This window comes from Dendrobates tinctorius, unplaced genomic scaffold (genome assembly GCF_039654945.1).
Source record: "Dendrobates tinctorius isolate UK_male_01 unplaced genomic scaffold, ASM3965494v1 ptg000250l, whole genome shotgun sequence".
Lineage (NCBI taxonomy): Eukaryota > Metazoa > Chordata > Amphibia > Anura > Dendrobatidae > Dendrobates > Dendrobates tinctorius.
This window is the reverse complement of record NW_027361917.1, coordinates 49,443,662-49,462,157: the sequence shown is the minus strand read 5'-3', so window position 1 is coordinate 49,462,157 and position 18,496 is coordinate 49,443,662. Positions and strand designations below refer to the sequence as shown.

At 42.5% G+C, this 18,496-nt stretch overlaps 1 protein-coding gene across 3 annotated transcripts in view; it reads right to left on the bottom strand.

The window, feature by feature from the left end:
• Positions 1-18,496, bottom strand: part of STXBP5 (syntaxin binding protein 5) — a 492,483-nt gene that overhangs the window by 368,760 nt on the left and 105,227 nt on the right. For all 3 annotated transcript variants that reach the window (XM_073557677.1, XM_073557678.1, XM_073557679.1), the window contains exons 3-4: positions 7,871-7,952; positions 4,698-4,798 (exon numbers count right to left, since the gene is read on the bottom strand). In XM_073557677.1, coding sequence (XP_073413778.1) covers positions 4,698-4,798; positions 7,871-7,952 — 183 coding nt within the window. The remainder of the gene's footprint in view (positions 1-4,697; positions 4,799-7,870; positions 7,953-18,496) is intronic.

Genomic DNA, 18,496 nt, shown 5'->3' with positions numbered 1-18,496 from the left:
GCACTTTGCACTATACCACATTAATAAATTGTGAAAACCCCTTTTATTCTGGTATAAACAAAGATGAAGGTTGCTGCATTTGTGCGTCAGCTGGGCAGCACACATTAGTAAGAGACCCAATTCCAGCAGTGGCTCACTTACTGCATGATTTTACCCCTTAGCGACAGAGCCAATTTTGTTCTTCATAACCAAGCCAATTTTTACAATTCTGACCACTTTATGAGGTTATAGCTCTGGAACGCTTCAACGGATCTCGCCAATTCTGAGATTATTTTTTCGCGACATATTGTACTATTGTACTTCTTGTTAATGGTAAAATTTCTTCGATATGACTTGCGTTTATTTATGAAATAAAACTGAAATTTGTCAAAAATTTTTGAAAATTTTGTAATTTTCAACTTAATTTTTGTGCCCTTAAATCAGAGAGTCATATCACACAAAGTAGTTAAGAAATAACATTTCCCACATGTCTACTTTATATCAGTACAGTTTTGGAAACACAATTTTTTTTTGGTTAGGAAATTTTAAGAGTCAAAAATTGACCAGCAATTTCTTATTTTTGCAACAAAATTAACAAAACCATTTTTTTTTTTTTTTTTAGGGACCACCTCACATTTGAAGCAAGTTTGGGGGGGGATAATATAACAGAAAATACCCCAAAGTGGCACCAATCTAAAAACTGCACCCCTCAAGTTGTGCAAAACCACATTCAAGAAGTGTATTAATCCTTCAGGTGCTGCACGAGAACTAAAGCAATGTGGAAGGAAAAAAATGAACATTTTACTTTTTTCACAAAAAAATTACTTTGAAACCAAACTTTTTTATTTTCACAAGGGTATCAGGAGAAAATGGACCACAAAATTTGCTGTGCAATTTCTCCTGAGTACGCAGATACCTTGTATGTGGGAGAAAGTCACTGTTTGGGAACATGGCAGGGCTCAGAAGGGAGGGAGCACAGTTTGACTTTTTGAACACAAAATTGGCTGGAATCAAAGGCAGGCGCCATGTCACATTTGGAGACCCCTTGATGAGGAACAGTGGAAACCCCCCTAATTCAAACTCCAACCCTAATCCCAATCCTAACGCTAACACACCCATAACCCTAACCCAAGCTCCAACACACCCATAACCCCAACACAACAACCCTAACCCTAGCCCCAACCCTGGCCCAAACCCCAACCGGTAAAAAACTTTTTTTATTATATTATTTTTACCTAAATAAGGGGGTAATAAAGGGGGGTTTGATGTACTTTTTTTATTATTATTTTGATCACTGTGATAGGGTCTATCACAGTTTTCAAAATGAAACAATAAGAAAAATCTATTGTTGATGGGTGCCACCAGGCACATCTCGGCGGGCGCACTGCGCATACGTCTCCATTTTCTTCCTAGAAGATTACACTGAGGGCAGGGGGACCCCATTTCTCTCTCCTCTGATGTGCTAGATCAAGATCAGAGGAGAGACAAATAAAAAATGTTTTGGGGTTTTTTTGCGGTTGCAGTTATTCTTTAAATAACGGTGAACTCAACACTAGGGTTGGTAAAAACTGACCTGAATCATGTTCTCCGTGGTCTCAGCTACCCCCGATAGAGATCCCGGAAATTATCCGATGCTGGGGTTCGCTATAACCTTAATTCTCATCGCGACTTTTTAATGTAACAAGTACCCTTAACTGCCGCCATTAATAGGTGTATCGGCGGTCGTTAAGGTTAAAGGGAATCTTTCAGCAGGTTTTTGCTACATAATCTGAGAACAGCATAACATAGGGCAAGAAAGCCCGATTCCCGGGATGTATCACTTACTGGGCTGCTTGGCGCAGTTTTCTTAGAATCCCTATTTGTCTAATGTAGATGTAAGTCTTTTGCTCAGTATAACCCCTCCCCCCCACCCCTGACTGGCAGCTTCCTGTGTACGCTGTGCATAGTGAGCAAGATGCTAATCAGTGATGGGGCGGGATCACACAGACTGGCCTGATGGACTGGCATGTGAGCTGTAGTCTGGTAGTGTTAATCTCCTGCTGATAAAACACTTTGTAATGAAACTATAACAGCGTAATAAGTGACATCTTCCTGGAATCGGTCTCGTGCCATACATTATGCTATTACCAGATTAAATAGAAAAAACCTGCTTAGGGATTCTCTAATGAAACGTAGTTTTCATAAAATAGGACTTTCTCCTGCAATGGGTACCAAACACTGGATTCCTCTCCATTACTTGTGCACACTAATCAATATTAAAGGGGTTCTCGACTCTCCACGTAACAGATTGGAAGCTTCCACCATAGAGGGAGAGGACTGTCGGTGAAAGTAAGGAAAACAGCCGCTCACAAATCATCACACTCCATGCTCATCTCATGCTGCAGGAAATACACTTTGATTTTATGGAAACTACTTCAGGACATCCAGTGAGACACCCCTGAAAACAGGGCAGCTGCCTATATCCTACGTGATCCTCAGAAAAAGTAGCACAGAAAGTGATTTAAACTGGTTGTACAATGCGCCGATACAGTTTACACTATAAATGAACACAGCAACAGCCCTTAGCGGCCACTTACTGCAAAAGGGTAACATCACGTAGTATTTCATGCACCAAATACATAATTACAAGTATTAAGAAATGGCCATCATACTATAACTAATCATATTCAGCTAGACTCCAACACCACCTATACTACTAGCCCGCCATATGTCAGACCTTCCAGCCAGCAAGAATCAGACACTGGCTGAGTTATTGCAACCAGGTATCTTTTATGCTGAAGAGTTCAGAGATAAAACCTACAGGAGAAGTTGACAGTCTCGCTAGATTGAAAGGTCTCTCCCTACGCACACAAATACAGCACGTAGAGACCAGTAAGCCTAGAGAAGCTGCAGCGGACCCATCATTCAACGCAGAGCCACCAGCTGGCTTTTCAAAATAGTATTTTTCTGAAAAACAAAAGAAATTGTTTCCGAGTAAAGCATACTCTGCAGCAAAAGCAAAGCCAGTGTCCGATTCTTGCTGCCTGTGGTTCGGGGAGCATAATCTTCTGACAAGTTGCCTTAAAATCTACCACCTACCATCATATATTTCCCTCTCTGTCCAGCAATCCACTGCCTTCCAGGATCATAAAAAAAATCAAAGTCAACAGCTGTACCCCATTTTACAAATCGCTGGATAATTTATCACCATATAGACCTTTGTTTGCTAGTGACCTCCTATCCGCCACAGTGATCACCCCTGAAACTCTCATGTAAACTGCATGCTGCACTTCTTATGAAGGTTTATCTTATTATATTAAAATAATCACTATATGAACAATAGATTACCGTATTTTGCGGTTGATAAGACACACCGGATTATAAGACGCACCCCGAATCCAGAGGAGAAAAAAAAAAAGGAGGAAAAAAAGAATTTTTTAAAATAAAATGGTGGTGCTTCTTACAATCCAGGTGTCTTATTCCATAATGGGGATGGTGGCAGCGGTGAAGCAGGGTCCGAGGGTCACTGCTGCGGACCCCAGACTGGGAGAAAGGAGTGTTCAGTGGTGCAGGTCTCAGTGAAGCAGGGTCCCAGGGTCGCAGATGGAGGAGGCAAGAGTGGCAGTGCGGGTGTTCGGTGGTGTGGGTGCTCCGCCGACATTTTGTGAAAGCCCAGAGCCCTCGCACTGTTTACTATGCGCTGGACTCTGGGAAAATGGCTGCCGGGACAGCGCATGTGCAGATGGAGATCTTGGCGCTGAGATTTCATCTCCCGAGATCTTGGTGCCAAGATCTCCATCTGCGCCGCATCTGCGGCCATTTTCCTGAAGACATCGCGTAGAGGCAGGCGTGGATGGAGATCTCGGCTTTCCTCCATCTGTGCTTGCGCCGAGTGAGAAGCCGGATGCCGGACCCTGGAAGAGGAATGGTGGCCGACATATGCCGCCGCTGTACCACCACCGCAACACCCCCAGCACCGGGCCCGCAGCATTGACCCTTCGGTAAGAACAGTGTTCAGTTTATAAGACGCAGCCCCATTTTCCCCCTAATTTTAAGGAACATAAAAGTGCGTCTCATCCGAAAAATATGGTATTTTTGTCTGACATACAAAACACCACATGCCAAATGTCCGATAAGTGGAATATTTCTGTTCATGGAGAATTACATAGGAATACTTACGTAAAGTCTGCAGGTCAACGTAAAGTCTGCAGGTCATCTATAGAGATACAGTAACTACTAATAATGGAACATAATAGAAACATTAGGTATGGTGCAATCTGTAACTAATATGAAGAAGCAGTATTTAAAGGCTTAGTCACAACTTGTCACCTACAGGGGGATGTCCACTACTGGACTAACTTATTAATAGTTTCAGTGCCCAAAATAACATAAAAAATGTGATATTGAACCTTATGGAGTGGCACCATTTCTGCGAGGTTGTCGGCGTCACTCCTGCTGGGTCACACAGCCACATGACCTGCGGCAAGAGATAGCGCCAACATCGCCGCTCAGAGAAGTGTTTTTATCATATCTTGGGCACTGAAGTGAAGAAAGGCAAGTCCAGTATTGGACATCTCATTTGACATTATGATACATTCATTTACTAGGATTTTCTACCTGCCGCAGATCATCGTCTTGACAGTGAAGCAGCACAACTAGTGGTCTCCAAACACAATTAACTATGCATTATGACAAAAGGCGCCCATCACTACAATCAGTGGCTATCTGCATTTTCTTACCGTTCTCTGCTGAATTTCAGGGAATGCAGTATGGCAGGTCTCTTCTGTCGCAGATTCCAAAGATGTAAAGTGTCATCCGTCAAGGCACTCACAAGCGCTCCCTATAAAAATGATACACGAATTGTCAGAAAATAAACGCAACATGGTTACAAGGAAAGTTTGGGTGTGTTCTGATAGGAAATTAGCTCCAATAGTGGAACATTTTTATATTGGCTTTGAACATATTCTAAGAAAAAAAACAGCAACAAATGGTTCAAATTAAACATTTCAAAGGGTTATCCAATAACACATAGCTGCTACTTGGTTTTTAAATGAAACAGAAAAGGCATATTGTGCAAGTGTATTTACTAAAACTTTCCAATTTAAAAAAATATACATATAATTGAGAGCTAAAGAAATAGCTAAACTATTTTTTATGTAATATATATATATATCTTGTATATGTTTAAGAACAGTGATAGATTATCCATTATAATAGGGGTTTATGTGTTTGCAATGGGTTTTTTTTTTCTTGATATACGGAACTTTGTCCCTTCTGGTCCATTTCATGCTGCAAGTTACTTCCAGCTTCAGTCCATCAGTAGTGCTAAGCTCTGATCCAGAGAACCTACCAAGTGTCCGATGCCTGTACATCAAGTGCCGCTGACCACTGACAATTTAAGTAGGTATTGTCATAGTTTCAGGTGTACTGTTGCTCAAATATAGTAAAACAACGACAATTCTAAATACTTTAGGATTATATAATTTAATGGACAACTCTTACATATAAGAGAAAGTGGTGGAGAATGAAAGGGCTAAAATCCTGCGGAACTTCAAGATCCAGATGGATAAGCAGGTGTTGGCTAACCAACCAGACATTGTTATAGTAGACAAGGATCAGAAGACAGCAATGATAATAGATATGGCAGTGCCAAGTGACAGCAACATCAGAAAGAAGGAATATGAGAAGCTGGAGAAATACCAAGGCCTCAAAGGCGAACTGGAGAAGATGTGGAAGGTTAAGGCAACAGTGATTCCAGTGGTGATAGGAGCACTTTGAGTAGTGACCCCTAAGTTGGGATAATGGCTACAACAGATCCCAGGAGCAACATCTGAAGTCTCTGTCCAGAAAAGCACAATGCTGGAAACAACGAAGATCCAGCGCAGAACCCTCAAACTCCCAGGCCTCTGGTAGAGGACCTGAGAAGTGGGGGCATGCAACTCTACCATGACAGCTCTTACCACAGAGTGTGATCAAGAAGTGGGTAAGGTCATTTGCCTGAACGTCCTTAAACACTTTCAAAATGGGTGACTTTCAGTTTTTGGTTTTTCTTCGCTTTGAGTTTTTGCCTCCTTTTCTTTCAGTAGCCATAAGTATTTCTCTGTCCACAAAGCCATTTGAGAGTTTGGTTTTGTAAGATGAATTGTAGTTCTTAAATGACATTTATTTTTGTAACAGAAAACAAGAAAAAGTTACATGTGCAGTCAAATTGCGATAAAAAAATACATATAACACTCAAAAAAAATTTGCAGTATCTTATCTCTCAAAACTTTTTTCTTAGTATGTTACTTTGTTAGTCCCCTTAGGGAGCCAAAAGGGTGTGTAAAAGAGCACACCTTTGGTTCACCCGGTTTAAATGCCGTTTACATACAAGTTCACAGCGGACAGAGCTTCTCTCGCTGGTGTTAGGGTATGAGCAGACGACATTTTTTTGAAGCATCCAAATTTTTCAAGAGGAGGACCCTTCAAAAAAAAAAAAAAAAAATGTAGGAGTCGCTTTCCTGAAGGGGCTTTTGTATAGGTTTGGTGGTAATTTCCAAAGCACTTTTTAGATTTTTGCTCCTTAAGAAGTCATAATAGATCCTTAAGGGGGCTTTACACATAGCGATATCGCTAGCAATATCGCTAAAGCGTCACCGATTTTGTGACACAGCAGCGATATCGCTATGTGTGATACTTACCTCCGACCGGCTCGGCTCCCCCGCTGGTTATCGCTGATCGGGCGAGATCGTCCAGGTCCATTTCTCGTTGGTGGCTTGCTGCTGAGGCCGACGAATGGACGCGGGCGGGAGGACGTCTTCATCGCCGCGTCTGAAAAGTAAGTAACGACCGCTGCTGCATCGCTGCTGAGATTTGCCTGTTTGACCGGGTCATATCATGGTCGGGATCGCTGGTGCATTGCTAAATGTAAAGGGGGCTTTAGAGAGCAATTTTTCTCCTTTAATGTTTACTTTTCCCTCTCTAACTAGGGCATCCATAGGAAAATGGTCCCCCTCCCCCGTGCCACATCTCAATGGCAGATCTAATCTGTGTCTACAAGGACTTTGCAGTGCTGCTACACTGGGGGGGAGACGAAACCTGAGATTAAAGCAAAAATGAGTATATACCCTGCTGTAAGTAAGTTCTTTGGATATGCCCTGGAGTGACCTGGCGATCTAGTGATCGTTTTTACAGAAGTAAAGGCAGTGCCAAAGCTTCTTTTCACTCCACAGCGCTCAGTAAGCGTTATGTAACCGGCAAAAAGACAGAAGCGGCAATAAACTGCATCTATCTCCTCTTTGAGGTCCACGGCCATGCAGCTGCGAAATGGACCTGCTACTGCTAGGTCGCAGGAGCGTTAAGAAAGATCCATGAGTTTACATTGGCGCAGGATTACAGGAAGACCAGGTAAATTTCCAGCACTTTGTCATTGTCTGGTTAGAAATTCAGTTGGGTTTCCACATCTGCTGAGCCCCACAGAAGCTGCTGCATTATATTGGCCCCTCAAAGAACAGAGAACAACTACACCATATCACGAGTACTCCTGAAGCCCATCACAAGGTATCTCAGTATGTAACCCATGTGCTTTTAAAATGTGGATTATTAGAAAATTACTGCAAAAAAAACATTATGGAATTATGTATGTAATGCACGTTAATGTTAAAATTGGCTTTATAATACTTCTAACATGTCTGGTTTTAATGTAAAAAGAGTGAACTAAGTCTATGCAGAATAAAATGCATGTCTCATTAATGTGCATACATATACCGTACATAATATGCACAGAAATATGTGTATAACGCCGTTTACTGGGATTTTTGTCCAGTAGTAGTTGCTCAACACTAAACAGACAAAGATAACAATAGGAATTGAAGGAGAGAAGAAACACATGAGCCAGTGATGTCAGAGAGGAGATTAAAGTGATTCCACTAACCTCATTAATCAGGAACTGAAGCTGGATTACTGAAGAAGCACTGTCATGCTGGCAATAGCACTCAACTCCTGGCCGACCAAACCTGACATTAATTATGTTAAGGAAGAACCGCTTAAGAAAGAAAAAATTGTTAAATAAAAAGAGCATGTTTGGAAACTAACAAAGGAAAGAACATAAGCTGTGAAAATGTCACAAGACCGCACGCTTCCTTATATACAGATGGAGGTTTGTTCCACATCTTGTCTGAATAGCATCATCCAGAATGTAACAGTGAGCCTCAGACACGAGCGGGGGAAAGAGAAAAACAAGGTCTAAAAAGGCATTTACATCGGATCCTCCTTATAGCATAAAAAAGGGCTCAAATATAATGCAAAGGCAAGAAATGAAGAATCAGAGCAATTGCACTCAACATATTACCAGACAACCAGGAGGAGATTTATTCATGTATTGTACCATACAAGGAGCCAGCACAGATCAGTGTCACCATTACACCGGCACTCCGCAAGCAATGGAAGGTCTCACAATGAATAAACTAGAAAGGTGGGATGCACGGTTCCCAAGGAGGGACTTAAGACCCCGTCTCACATAGCGAGATCGCTAACGAGATCACTGAAGCATCACCGATTTTGTGACGCAACAGTGATCTCGCTACATGTGACACGCAGCGGTGACCGGCCCCCCCAGGCTGGATATCGCTGATCGTGCTGCAATGTCCTGGGCCATTTTTTCATCGTCGGTGTCCCGCTGGCCAGCGCGCATCGCTGTGTTTGACGCCGCCGACGAGCGATCTCTTCAGCAACGCAAAACTCAGGACGCAGGCTGGAATCGTTCAGAAAAGCTGCTGTGTGACAAAGTATCAAGGACCCCCGAGGATCGCTGGATCGTTGCTGCGTCGCTGAAGAGATCTGCCTGTTTGGCAGCTTACTAGCGACCATTTAGCGATGCACCAGCGATCCTTACCAGGTCGTATCGCTAGTGCGTCGCTAAGTGAAACGGGACCCTTACCCTGTGGCAGGCACGTGCTTCCCTGGAGATATAAGGGGGAGGTCACTTACAGGGGGGATTTATCTTGCCCCTGCGGACGCTTTCTGACATTCTGACATCTGACATTTGTCTTAGGCCATATTCAGATGGGAGTATAAAAGATTTTCTGAGCGTCATTCAGAAAACATGGACACTTCCCCCCCATTTACCATCTGCATGCAATCCGTTTTTATACATCAGGAGTTATTACAAATATACAAGACCCAATACAGTTTCATATGGTGAAGAATTGCAATGTATGCCGTATGGTTGCTCAGCATGAAAGCCTATTTTTTATGCACCCATTGACTTGCATGCAGCAATTTTTTCATTTTATTTTATTTTTTAAAGTGCAGATTTGGTTTGTGCAAAAAATAAAATTCAGTTGCACCACCCCACTAAATAACAGTGATCAGAGTGCCATCTGTTTTTTTTCCCCACAGACAGAATTTGGACCAAAAATACGGCATTAGGCTGGATCCCCACATCCATGTTTAGCGGTCTAAAAATGGACAGGCAGTGGCTAGCCACCCTGACACGCATATACGGCCCTATAAAATTTAAGGTCAGGACACCCCATCGCGGGTCCATAGTCAGAAAGCGTGACATGGTTTTATGAATCCAGACTTTAGTGGTACTTTACCCACAAATTTGGGAACTTTTTGACCTTTTATGAAGGCGACAAAAAGGAAATGGAGCTTACAAAGGAGGACATGGCCTATAGCTGCCAACATACTTAATAACATTTAAGCTAAAAACTGGTAGACATTATACATTAATAGATATTTGGTGCACCTTCCTCCAGTCAGCTTTGAGCTTGCCCGCCACTGGAAGAGGGTGTAGGGGGAGAGATAAACCTCCTGTAATGGTGGAAAATTAGATCTGTAGATTGATGAACTCATCACTCAAATGTTCTCCTGCTGCTCCACTTGCCTACAAAATGCCAGTTTTTCTGTACATATGCATCCACGTGTAGGGCAGAAGAAGGCCAACGATTCACGTGATATCATTTAACATGGAGCTCACATACAAATGTCTAGATACTAAAGGATTCATAGCAAAATGTCTAAAATGAAGAGTATGACAGAGAAGCCTTTTCATTGGCCTGAAAATGTGGTGTACGATTCTGCACTCTGTCAAACCCTGCTATTCCCACATGCATTGATGCCAGACCTGGAGGTGGCACACGCTGATGCCATCCCTTTAGCATAAGGTTTGGTATTAAAAGAATTTGTATACAACAGGTCTGAAGATCTATCTAGTGACTACACCCATTCAAAATACATCCACAGGTGATCAATATACTTTGTTATGTGGCCATACAGGGATCATTCAGCTCGATAAGAGTTCAGAACTAAATGTGATGTACTTCTTGCAATTAAAGGGATCTACTGCATAGACGATACCTTAAATGCGCCGATTAAATTAAAAACCTTAATTACAATTGTGCTTCAGAGAAAATATTTTTATACTTTCCACCCACACCAGACACCACTCCAGCACACATTAATGTTAATGCAAGTACTGCCATACACTGTCCATTAAACAGCAGTGAAAAGAATTGTCTAGATTCAGCAGCTAATAAAGCGTCTCAATGGTGATCACCAGGAGAAAGTCCAATTCATAAAGTAAGGAGAGAAATGGGGCAATAACACTGTACATTAAAATAAGCTTTATTTGCAGTTCCAAACAAAGTTTGTGGAGACGAAGTGGCCGACAGCCGTTTCGGGCATGTCATGTTTCTTCAGGCGCTCCATGGCGTGGTCAAACAATTATAACTTCTCAGCTTGGTTTCTCGCTGTCAAAGAGGATATATGGAAAACAAGCAGGTGGGAAGGTGTATATAAAGGATTGTCCCCGTTGTAAAGCCCCGAGCGGCGGGACATCATTTGAACAGTCATCTTTTCGGTAGTAGAGAACATCTTTATATGTATATGAGATGCAGCTACAGGGAAAATGGGAATTTTCGTTTCTAAGCATTTTTTTCATTAAATACACTTATAGGTATATCCACATAGCATAATATAGTGTAGACCATCACAACGCAGCGTTCGCTCCCATCAGTGGTGACGGACATAAATGAAGAGGTTAGTAATGTTGGCACTGTGGCATTTTTCGTACCAGCAGCTACACAACGGTGTAACAGAAACAATGTACCATTCCCAATTAGTGATGTGATTACCTGCGAGTCAGGAGCAGATCGGGAATGGAAATGTCAGTAGTTACGAAACATATTTCTGCTGCAAGCTGCATGCACGAGATTAAACTGGTTTCTATGGCAACTTATTGCTTTCCTTACTGCTGGGAAGGCAGGATGTCACTTGTATTTTAAGGGAAGGGAGCAAATTTCATTTATTCAAACAATTTGTGTTTTTCCCCAGTTGTTCTAAAGTGGGTGACCCGGGATCCAGGCTATGTCTGATGCCAAATCTGATTCTTGTCTATTCCAGGGTATGCTCCACTGGAGAGAGGACTACTTCAAGGTCAGGATGCTGCACCAGCAAGTGCTACTCCTAGAAGAAGAGCCACCATCAACGCTTAACCCCTTCAGGCACCTTGACTTGCAGCAGCAGCTACATTTCAATGAAATATAGACATGTATCGTTAATAATTTTAGCAAAATCACTTAATCAAAGTGATACATATCAGAGTGCTGTCATCTATACGGTTTGGAGTCATAGAGAACACATGGAGGACTAAGGCAAATCATCACTAATTAAGAAGCTGGTGACATCCATTCTACATTTACTAGAGGAGATGGACTGCATCCCCTAATTTCAGAGATAAAGTTGGAAATCTCCACATTACAGTACACAACTTAAAAACATTATGCGCCCACCAGCCAACATTTAAATATAGTGTAAAGAAGAAATATCCATACTGGGGAAATCGTTCATGCATTAAATTATTAGGCTTTTTCCTATAAATATTAGCAGCGGGAGTACATTGACATGAATGTATGGTCGGCTCGCAACAGAGCACGCACGAACCAATGTTGGTCTATGTGCAGGTCCATGAAGATCTCAGGTCCGCATAACTACATAATACTTGCGATTTTTAGTTTAGATGAAAATGGTAATGCTCTAAAAAGCAGAGGGGTTGGGGATTAGAGAAAGCAGGATGTCGGCAAAGTCTAGTTGGACTGTGTAGATGCTGGGCTGTCAAACCAGCTATGGAGACACACACTTTTACATTTGGCAAACTAGTATACAAATCGCCCAAAAGCAGAGACAAAGCAGATTCAAGCAAGATCAAAATTCAGAAGTTGATTTTATTGTTTGCTTATGATTAATAATTCTATTAAAAAATATCCTTAATCTTTCTGAATAGCTTAGAAAACTGTTAGTAGAATGGAATAATGTATTTTAGCAATACAGCGATCACCCTATTGCATTGTACAACTGTAACTGTAGATACATATATATACACACTCATCCAACGTGCTAGAAATTGGTGCCAGTGCAATCTAACCCCAAGCCTTGCAATGTGTGTCTGCCATTTTCTTCTCCTTAACGAGTCTGCACTTAATGCCCTTTCCTCTACAGACACGCAGGACACGCGATTCTCTACTATAGACTGCTATTCGTGATCTCAATATCTATTTGCTGATGCTCACACCTTCTGCAAGCCCCAGAAGACTTCAATGCTTTCCTTCCTCTCTACAATACTGATCTGCTATCGATAACTTCCTATAAACAGTGTTATACTAAGAAAATCAGGAGCAGTAGAGCAGTGGGAGCCAAAACAGCCAAAAGCAACATGCCATCAGATTTATGTCAGCAGCAGGACAACCAGCTATATAAAAAAGGATCAGACTCTACAGCACCAAAATAATGGGACCATTCTATTAAAGTCTAAGTGCAAAAAGTTCCACACCATAACATAGCTTCAATGCTAAAATATCCCAGCATTTCTTACGGGCTCTTTGATATGCATTCTGAGCAGTGAACAATCATCTGCAAGAACAAACAACATTACAGGAGTTTAGTATAACGTTTAATTCATGCATTTTTTTTCACATTACCCCACACACACACAAAAAAAAAAAAAAAAAAAAAAAAGACCTATTTTCACCTTGCTGAATCACATTTTTCATCCAATTTTGGCTTGTGTGGCTGGTCTTCCAATACATTTGATCCTTTGTTGTATTAATTTTGTAAAACTAAATACACACATACACACCTACTGTACCTACACACACACATCAAATGCTGACACTCACTGACCACCAAAAAAACTGGTTTTAATGAGTTAGACATTAAACAATAACACTGATCGAAATAATGAAATAGTCTCGTACAAAAAAAAAAACTCAAGGTAAGGAAAATTGAGAATTTGAAAACCTTCTCATTTTCAGGACAGCCTGCAGTGCAAGAAGTAACAAAAATGCAAGACTACTTTATTTACCCAAACTGACTTTTCATCAAGATAAACCACTCCAAAGTGGTGTCTCTAGTCTTGTCGTTCAACTAAAATATTATCAATGGTTTTCACATGACAAAGCAGGATAAAATCTGTTTACGAAAACATATTCATTGCCTTTTATTTCAAAACAGGAATCACAAGATGAAGAGGAGCTCCCAGAAGAAGAAGGAAGGGGTGGACAGACACCTGGAGTGGGCTCCCAATTGGTAAGTTTTTTGCATCAAACGCAGAAACACAACATCACACTACATACAACACATAGAAAACAATGTTCTGCTGACCACACACAGCAAACAAATGCCTACATCCAAAGACATAACATTTTTTGTTTTCTTCTCTAGTCTTCCCAATCTGGTGCTCGGCAAAGAGGTCCTCGCAGTGCCTCCCAGGGTCATCGGCGACAGCAACGCGGCGGCGATCACCAGCGTGTAAGTATAAATATTTTTGCTTTGTTTTTTTGCACTTTTTATTTCATTTCTTTTGTGGAGGCAAATTATGTTATTTTTGTCTTTTTCTTTAACAGCCTTCACAGCGTGCTCCCGACTCTGACGGTGAGGATGGAGGGATTGATGTGGACCACCTCATCGATCTCGTCAGAGAAAAGGAGCCGCTATAGAATATGGCTGACCGCCGCCATGCTGACCTGATCGTTACCCGACGACTCTGGGAGGAAATCTGTTCGCTCCTTGTGGACCGCTGGGAGGACCTCGATGCTCGGGCCCAGATTAAAGAGCGTAAGTATATACAGTACCGGTTGCTTGATGTAAACCAGTGTTTCCCGAACTCCAGTCCTCGTGGTCCCCACGGATCATGTGTTCAGGATTTCTATTTACTATGGAAATCCTGAAAACATGACCCCTGGGGACCATGAGGACTGGAGTTTGGGAAACACTGATGTTGTATACTAACCACTCCTTTCTCGTTTCAGGGGACAGAATTGTGAAGCGGTGGCGGTCTGTGAGGGATTGTTTCAAGAAGGAGTTCAATAAAGAGATGCGGGCCCCGAGTGGATCTGGAGGACGCAGGAGCAAGTACAAGTACGCACAAGCCCTGTCGTTCCTCCGGGAAACAATGGTCACCAGAAGGTAAATATTACACACCACATGTGAAAAAAAATGTTTAGATGTAACTTTTTTTTTTCAGCCAGGGCCATACCATGTCACTATTTTAATTGTTTTTTTTTCTCTTTATTCCACAGCACGGTGAGCAGCACTCGGGAGCCTGCACGATTGGACCCTTCTGAGGCGATCCCTGAGGAGACCGGCACCGAGGGACACTTCGACCGCCCCGGTACATCTGCACCTTCCCAGCCTTCCCACACATTCGACCCATCTGTCCCATCCACCAGCACAGGAGCATTGTGGCCGCCTACATTACATGAAGCTGCTGGTGAGGAGATCGCTTTCCCTTTACCCCACCCTTCTGCCCCTGCCACCTCTAGTACACCTGCGGGTACTGGGCGGCAGCGGCAGAGGGGTCAGGAAAAGACTTATGCGCCAGAGTTCTTGCATCTGAATGCATCTTTCCAGAACTGTCTAAAAGTCTTGTCAGAGCAAATCTCCGCAGGCTTTCAGCAGATCAACTCCAGCATTCTGGAGGTGAAGACACTTCTGCAAACCATGCATTCAGAAGCAAGATCTTCGCCAAACCACACCTTTTTCAGGTCTGTTGTGGAGCGCATGGAAACGCTCTCTCCTACCCAGCAGATGCATGTAATGCATTCATGCCACGGTGCTCTCCAGCACGTTACCTCCCAACCTCCTCCTCCCACCACAGTAGTTCCTCCACCTGCACCCCCTCCAGCCACTTTCCATCCTCCCCCTCCTATTACATACCATCCACCTCCCCAGCAACAGCCACCTCCCCAGTACCAGCAACCTCCCCAGTACCAGCAACCTCCCCAGTACCAGACATCTCCCCACTTCCAGCAACCTGCCCCATACCAAACTCCTTCCCAGTACCAAACTCCTTCCCCATACAACTTGCCATCAACATCATCTGCTCCTACAGTCCCTGCCCAACCCTCCACTCCACCGCCCACCACCTCTTCTGCCTCCCACATGTCCACCCATTCTGTAGCTTTTTCCACACCTTCACCTCTAACTGTTCCTTCCCCACCACGATCCCAGTCCTCTCTCCACACTCCCAGTGTCGAAGTGTCCCGCAGCCCCTCCAGCACTATTTCCACCCCACACTACACCGAGTTATAATGTTTTTTGTTGTAATAAAAATGCCCATTTGGTTGGTTTCAAACATTTATTAAAAAAGTGTTTTAAACTTTAAAAACATTTTACAAAAAAAAAAATATTTTAAGTAAAAGATAAATTATCGTTTTACAATGGTTGTCTGTCATTTCTTTCTGCGGCGAACTATGTTTAAAAAAAAGGTTAAATACAGGGTATTTCAAAGGTAAAAAGGTATTCAAAACCAGGTATATAACTGTGGGTAAATTTTACCTTTTTGCCACAGTTGTGTTCCTGGTTGTGTTTGAAGCAAAGTATTTCACCTAAAAAGTTGTGTTTATTGTTGGTGATTTCCTAACAATGTACACAACTTTTGTTACAAGGTGAAATACTGCATAAAACACAACCAGGTACACACCTGTGGCCTAAAGGTAAAAATAGTAAGACCATGACAAGATAGCCAACTTTGGTTGGCAAAGGTATATACTGTTGGTACAGAAGGTACACAAGTTTGGTTAAGGGCACAAATCTTTCACACTCTGTCATCCTGCCAGTGTACTCTGCCTTGAGGTGACAAAGTATAGTGCAAAATTGTCCCTCATTACTGAAACCGTCACAGAACTTCTAGTGGTAATGTCATGGTAATCTTGCAAGGTGGTTTCTTCAGAGGTGTCCTCAATGGAAATGGGTTCCTTGCAGCTAACAAAATTGTGGAGTACCACGCAAGCTTTGATCACCTCGTCCACAGTTTCTGTCTTGAGGTTGATCGCAGTCAATAGGACCCGCCATTTGGCTGTCAGAATACCAAAGGTACATTCAACCATTCTTCTTGCTCTTGTGAGGCGGTAATTAAAAATGCGTTTTGTTCTTGTCAATCCTCTGCTAGAGTACGGTTTCAAAAGGTGTTCTGACAGCTGGAAGGCTTCATCCCCTACACAGACAAATGGCATAGGTGGACCAGATGTTTGCGGCAGCGGTCTAGGGGGTGGGAACTGGAAGGTGTTTCCATACAGTTTACTCCCCATGGCAGACAGTTTGAAAACTTGAGAGTCATTGGAGCGGCCATAGGCCCCAATATCAACAGCAATAAATTTGTATTCCGCGTCAGCGATGGCCATGAGGACAATTGAAAAATATTTCTTGTAATTGAAATATTCCGATCCCGATCCGGCTGGCTTTACAATGCGGATATGTTTCCCGTCCACAGCGCCCAAGCAGTTCGGAAACTGACATATCTGTAGAAACTTTTCTGAAATTTCAATCCACCTCTCTGTTGTGGGCTCTGGTAAAAACTCTTCAGCTAAGGAATCCCACAGTGCACGGCATGTGTACTTCACTATTCCAGATATGGTGGAAATTCCGAGTCTGTACTGGAAATGCAGTGACGAAAGGGATTCTCCAGTTGCAAGAAATCTGTGGGGAATTAAAAAAACAATCAATTAGTTTTAAATCACAGCATTACATACCAAAACTCAGCTATAACACTTGGAGATACAAACTACCACCAACAAGATTGCAGTGAAAGTGTGCTCTGATGCGAGCACATCCAATAAATGTGGCTTACCTTAAAGTCACCATCAGACGCTCTGCGGGTGAAACAGAGAAGCGGCAATAGGTGTCCGCTTTTCTTATGAGGTGTGCAATGCGCTCCACCAAGTAATCAAAATTCTCCATTTTCATCCGAACATATCCAAAAAATGTATCCGGGTTTCGTCTAAGGTCCATGCAGAGTGTAGAATAGACCCCACGCGTCATTCTCTTGGCTGTGATGGGGTGGATCCATAAACGTCGTCTACGATGCCTGATGAGCTGCTGTCTCGCTTTCTCCTTCTCCAGAACAATCACCCTCAAACGATTCGCCTCCGCTGTAAAATCCGCCAAATTCTTCAAAATATTTCTCTCCAACCTGCACTTTCTCCTCTACAACCTGTCAAAGAAGGGCTGTAGCAACATGCTATATATAGTTTTTCAGTAGCCAATCCCGTTCGGAAGGCCACAAGGGTCAATTTTAAAAACCGGATCCGGCGTAATCCGCCAAAAAACGGAACAAAAACTGGATTAACCGGATGAGACGGATCCGGTTTTGTCTGTCAAGAACAAGACGGATGCGGCAGAAAAACGGATCCGTCACATCCGGTTTTACGAAATATTTGCCGGATCCGGCGCTCCGGCACGACGCCGGATCGCGCCTGACGCCGAAAACCTGATGTGTGAAAGTAGCCTAAGATTGGGGTTATCTGATATGGATATTCCCTTTCCCATTACAAAATGTTTTCACATTTTTCACTCTGAGGGGCTCATGCCTTAGCTCACGTGCCAAGCTGAAGCAATGGGAGTTCTAAAATAGTACAGTCTGAACTGCATCGTATAGTGGATGGGAGTGCCACCATCTATAAAGGCCATGCTCACGAAAGGGTTTAATGAAAAAAGGCCAAATTTCATCCAAAAAACTGACATTTTCTCTCATTTGTCATATGTATGGCATCCGTTTTTATACATCAGAAGTTGTAAAACATTTATAAGACCAAATAGTTTCCCAAGTTATAGAATTGCAACGTATAGGTAAAAATCGGATGCCATACAGTGGCTCCACACGGAATCAGATTTCATTTTCCGCACCCATACACTTAACTGGGCGAGTCTCATCCAACACACGGAAGAAACTAATCTGAGAATTTGTATTTTTTCTCTGCACTGCTTTATTAAATTAGTTCTCGATCGTTTCTTCTTTTTCATGGGGGCACACTTACCAAAATTATGTACTCTGCCTTCTGAGGCCATGATGTTTGTCCAATGTTTGCCCAATTTTATGTCACCAGCGATGTGGAATACTTTCACAAACCACTCAACTGATGAAATGGGGGCAATCACCTTGTGATAAAACATCTTGCGGTTCTTGAATGTAATTATTTTTTCCTTAATATTTGCTCCCTTATTTAGAAGCACTGTATAGTAAAGATTTAACAGAAGCAGAAGATTTATTTCTAGGAGGCCG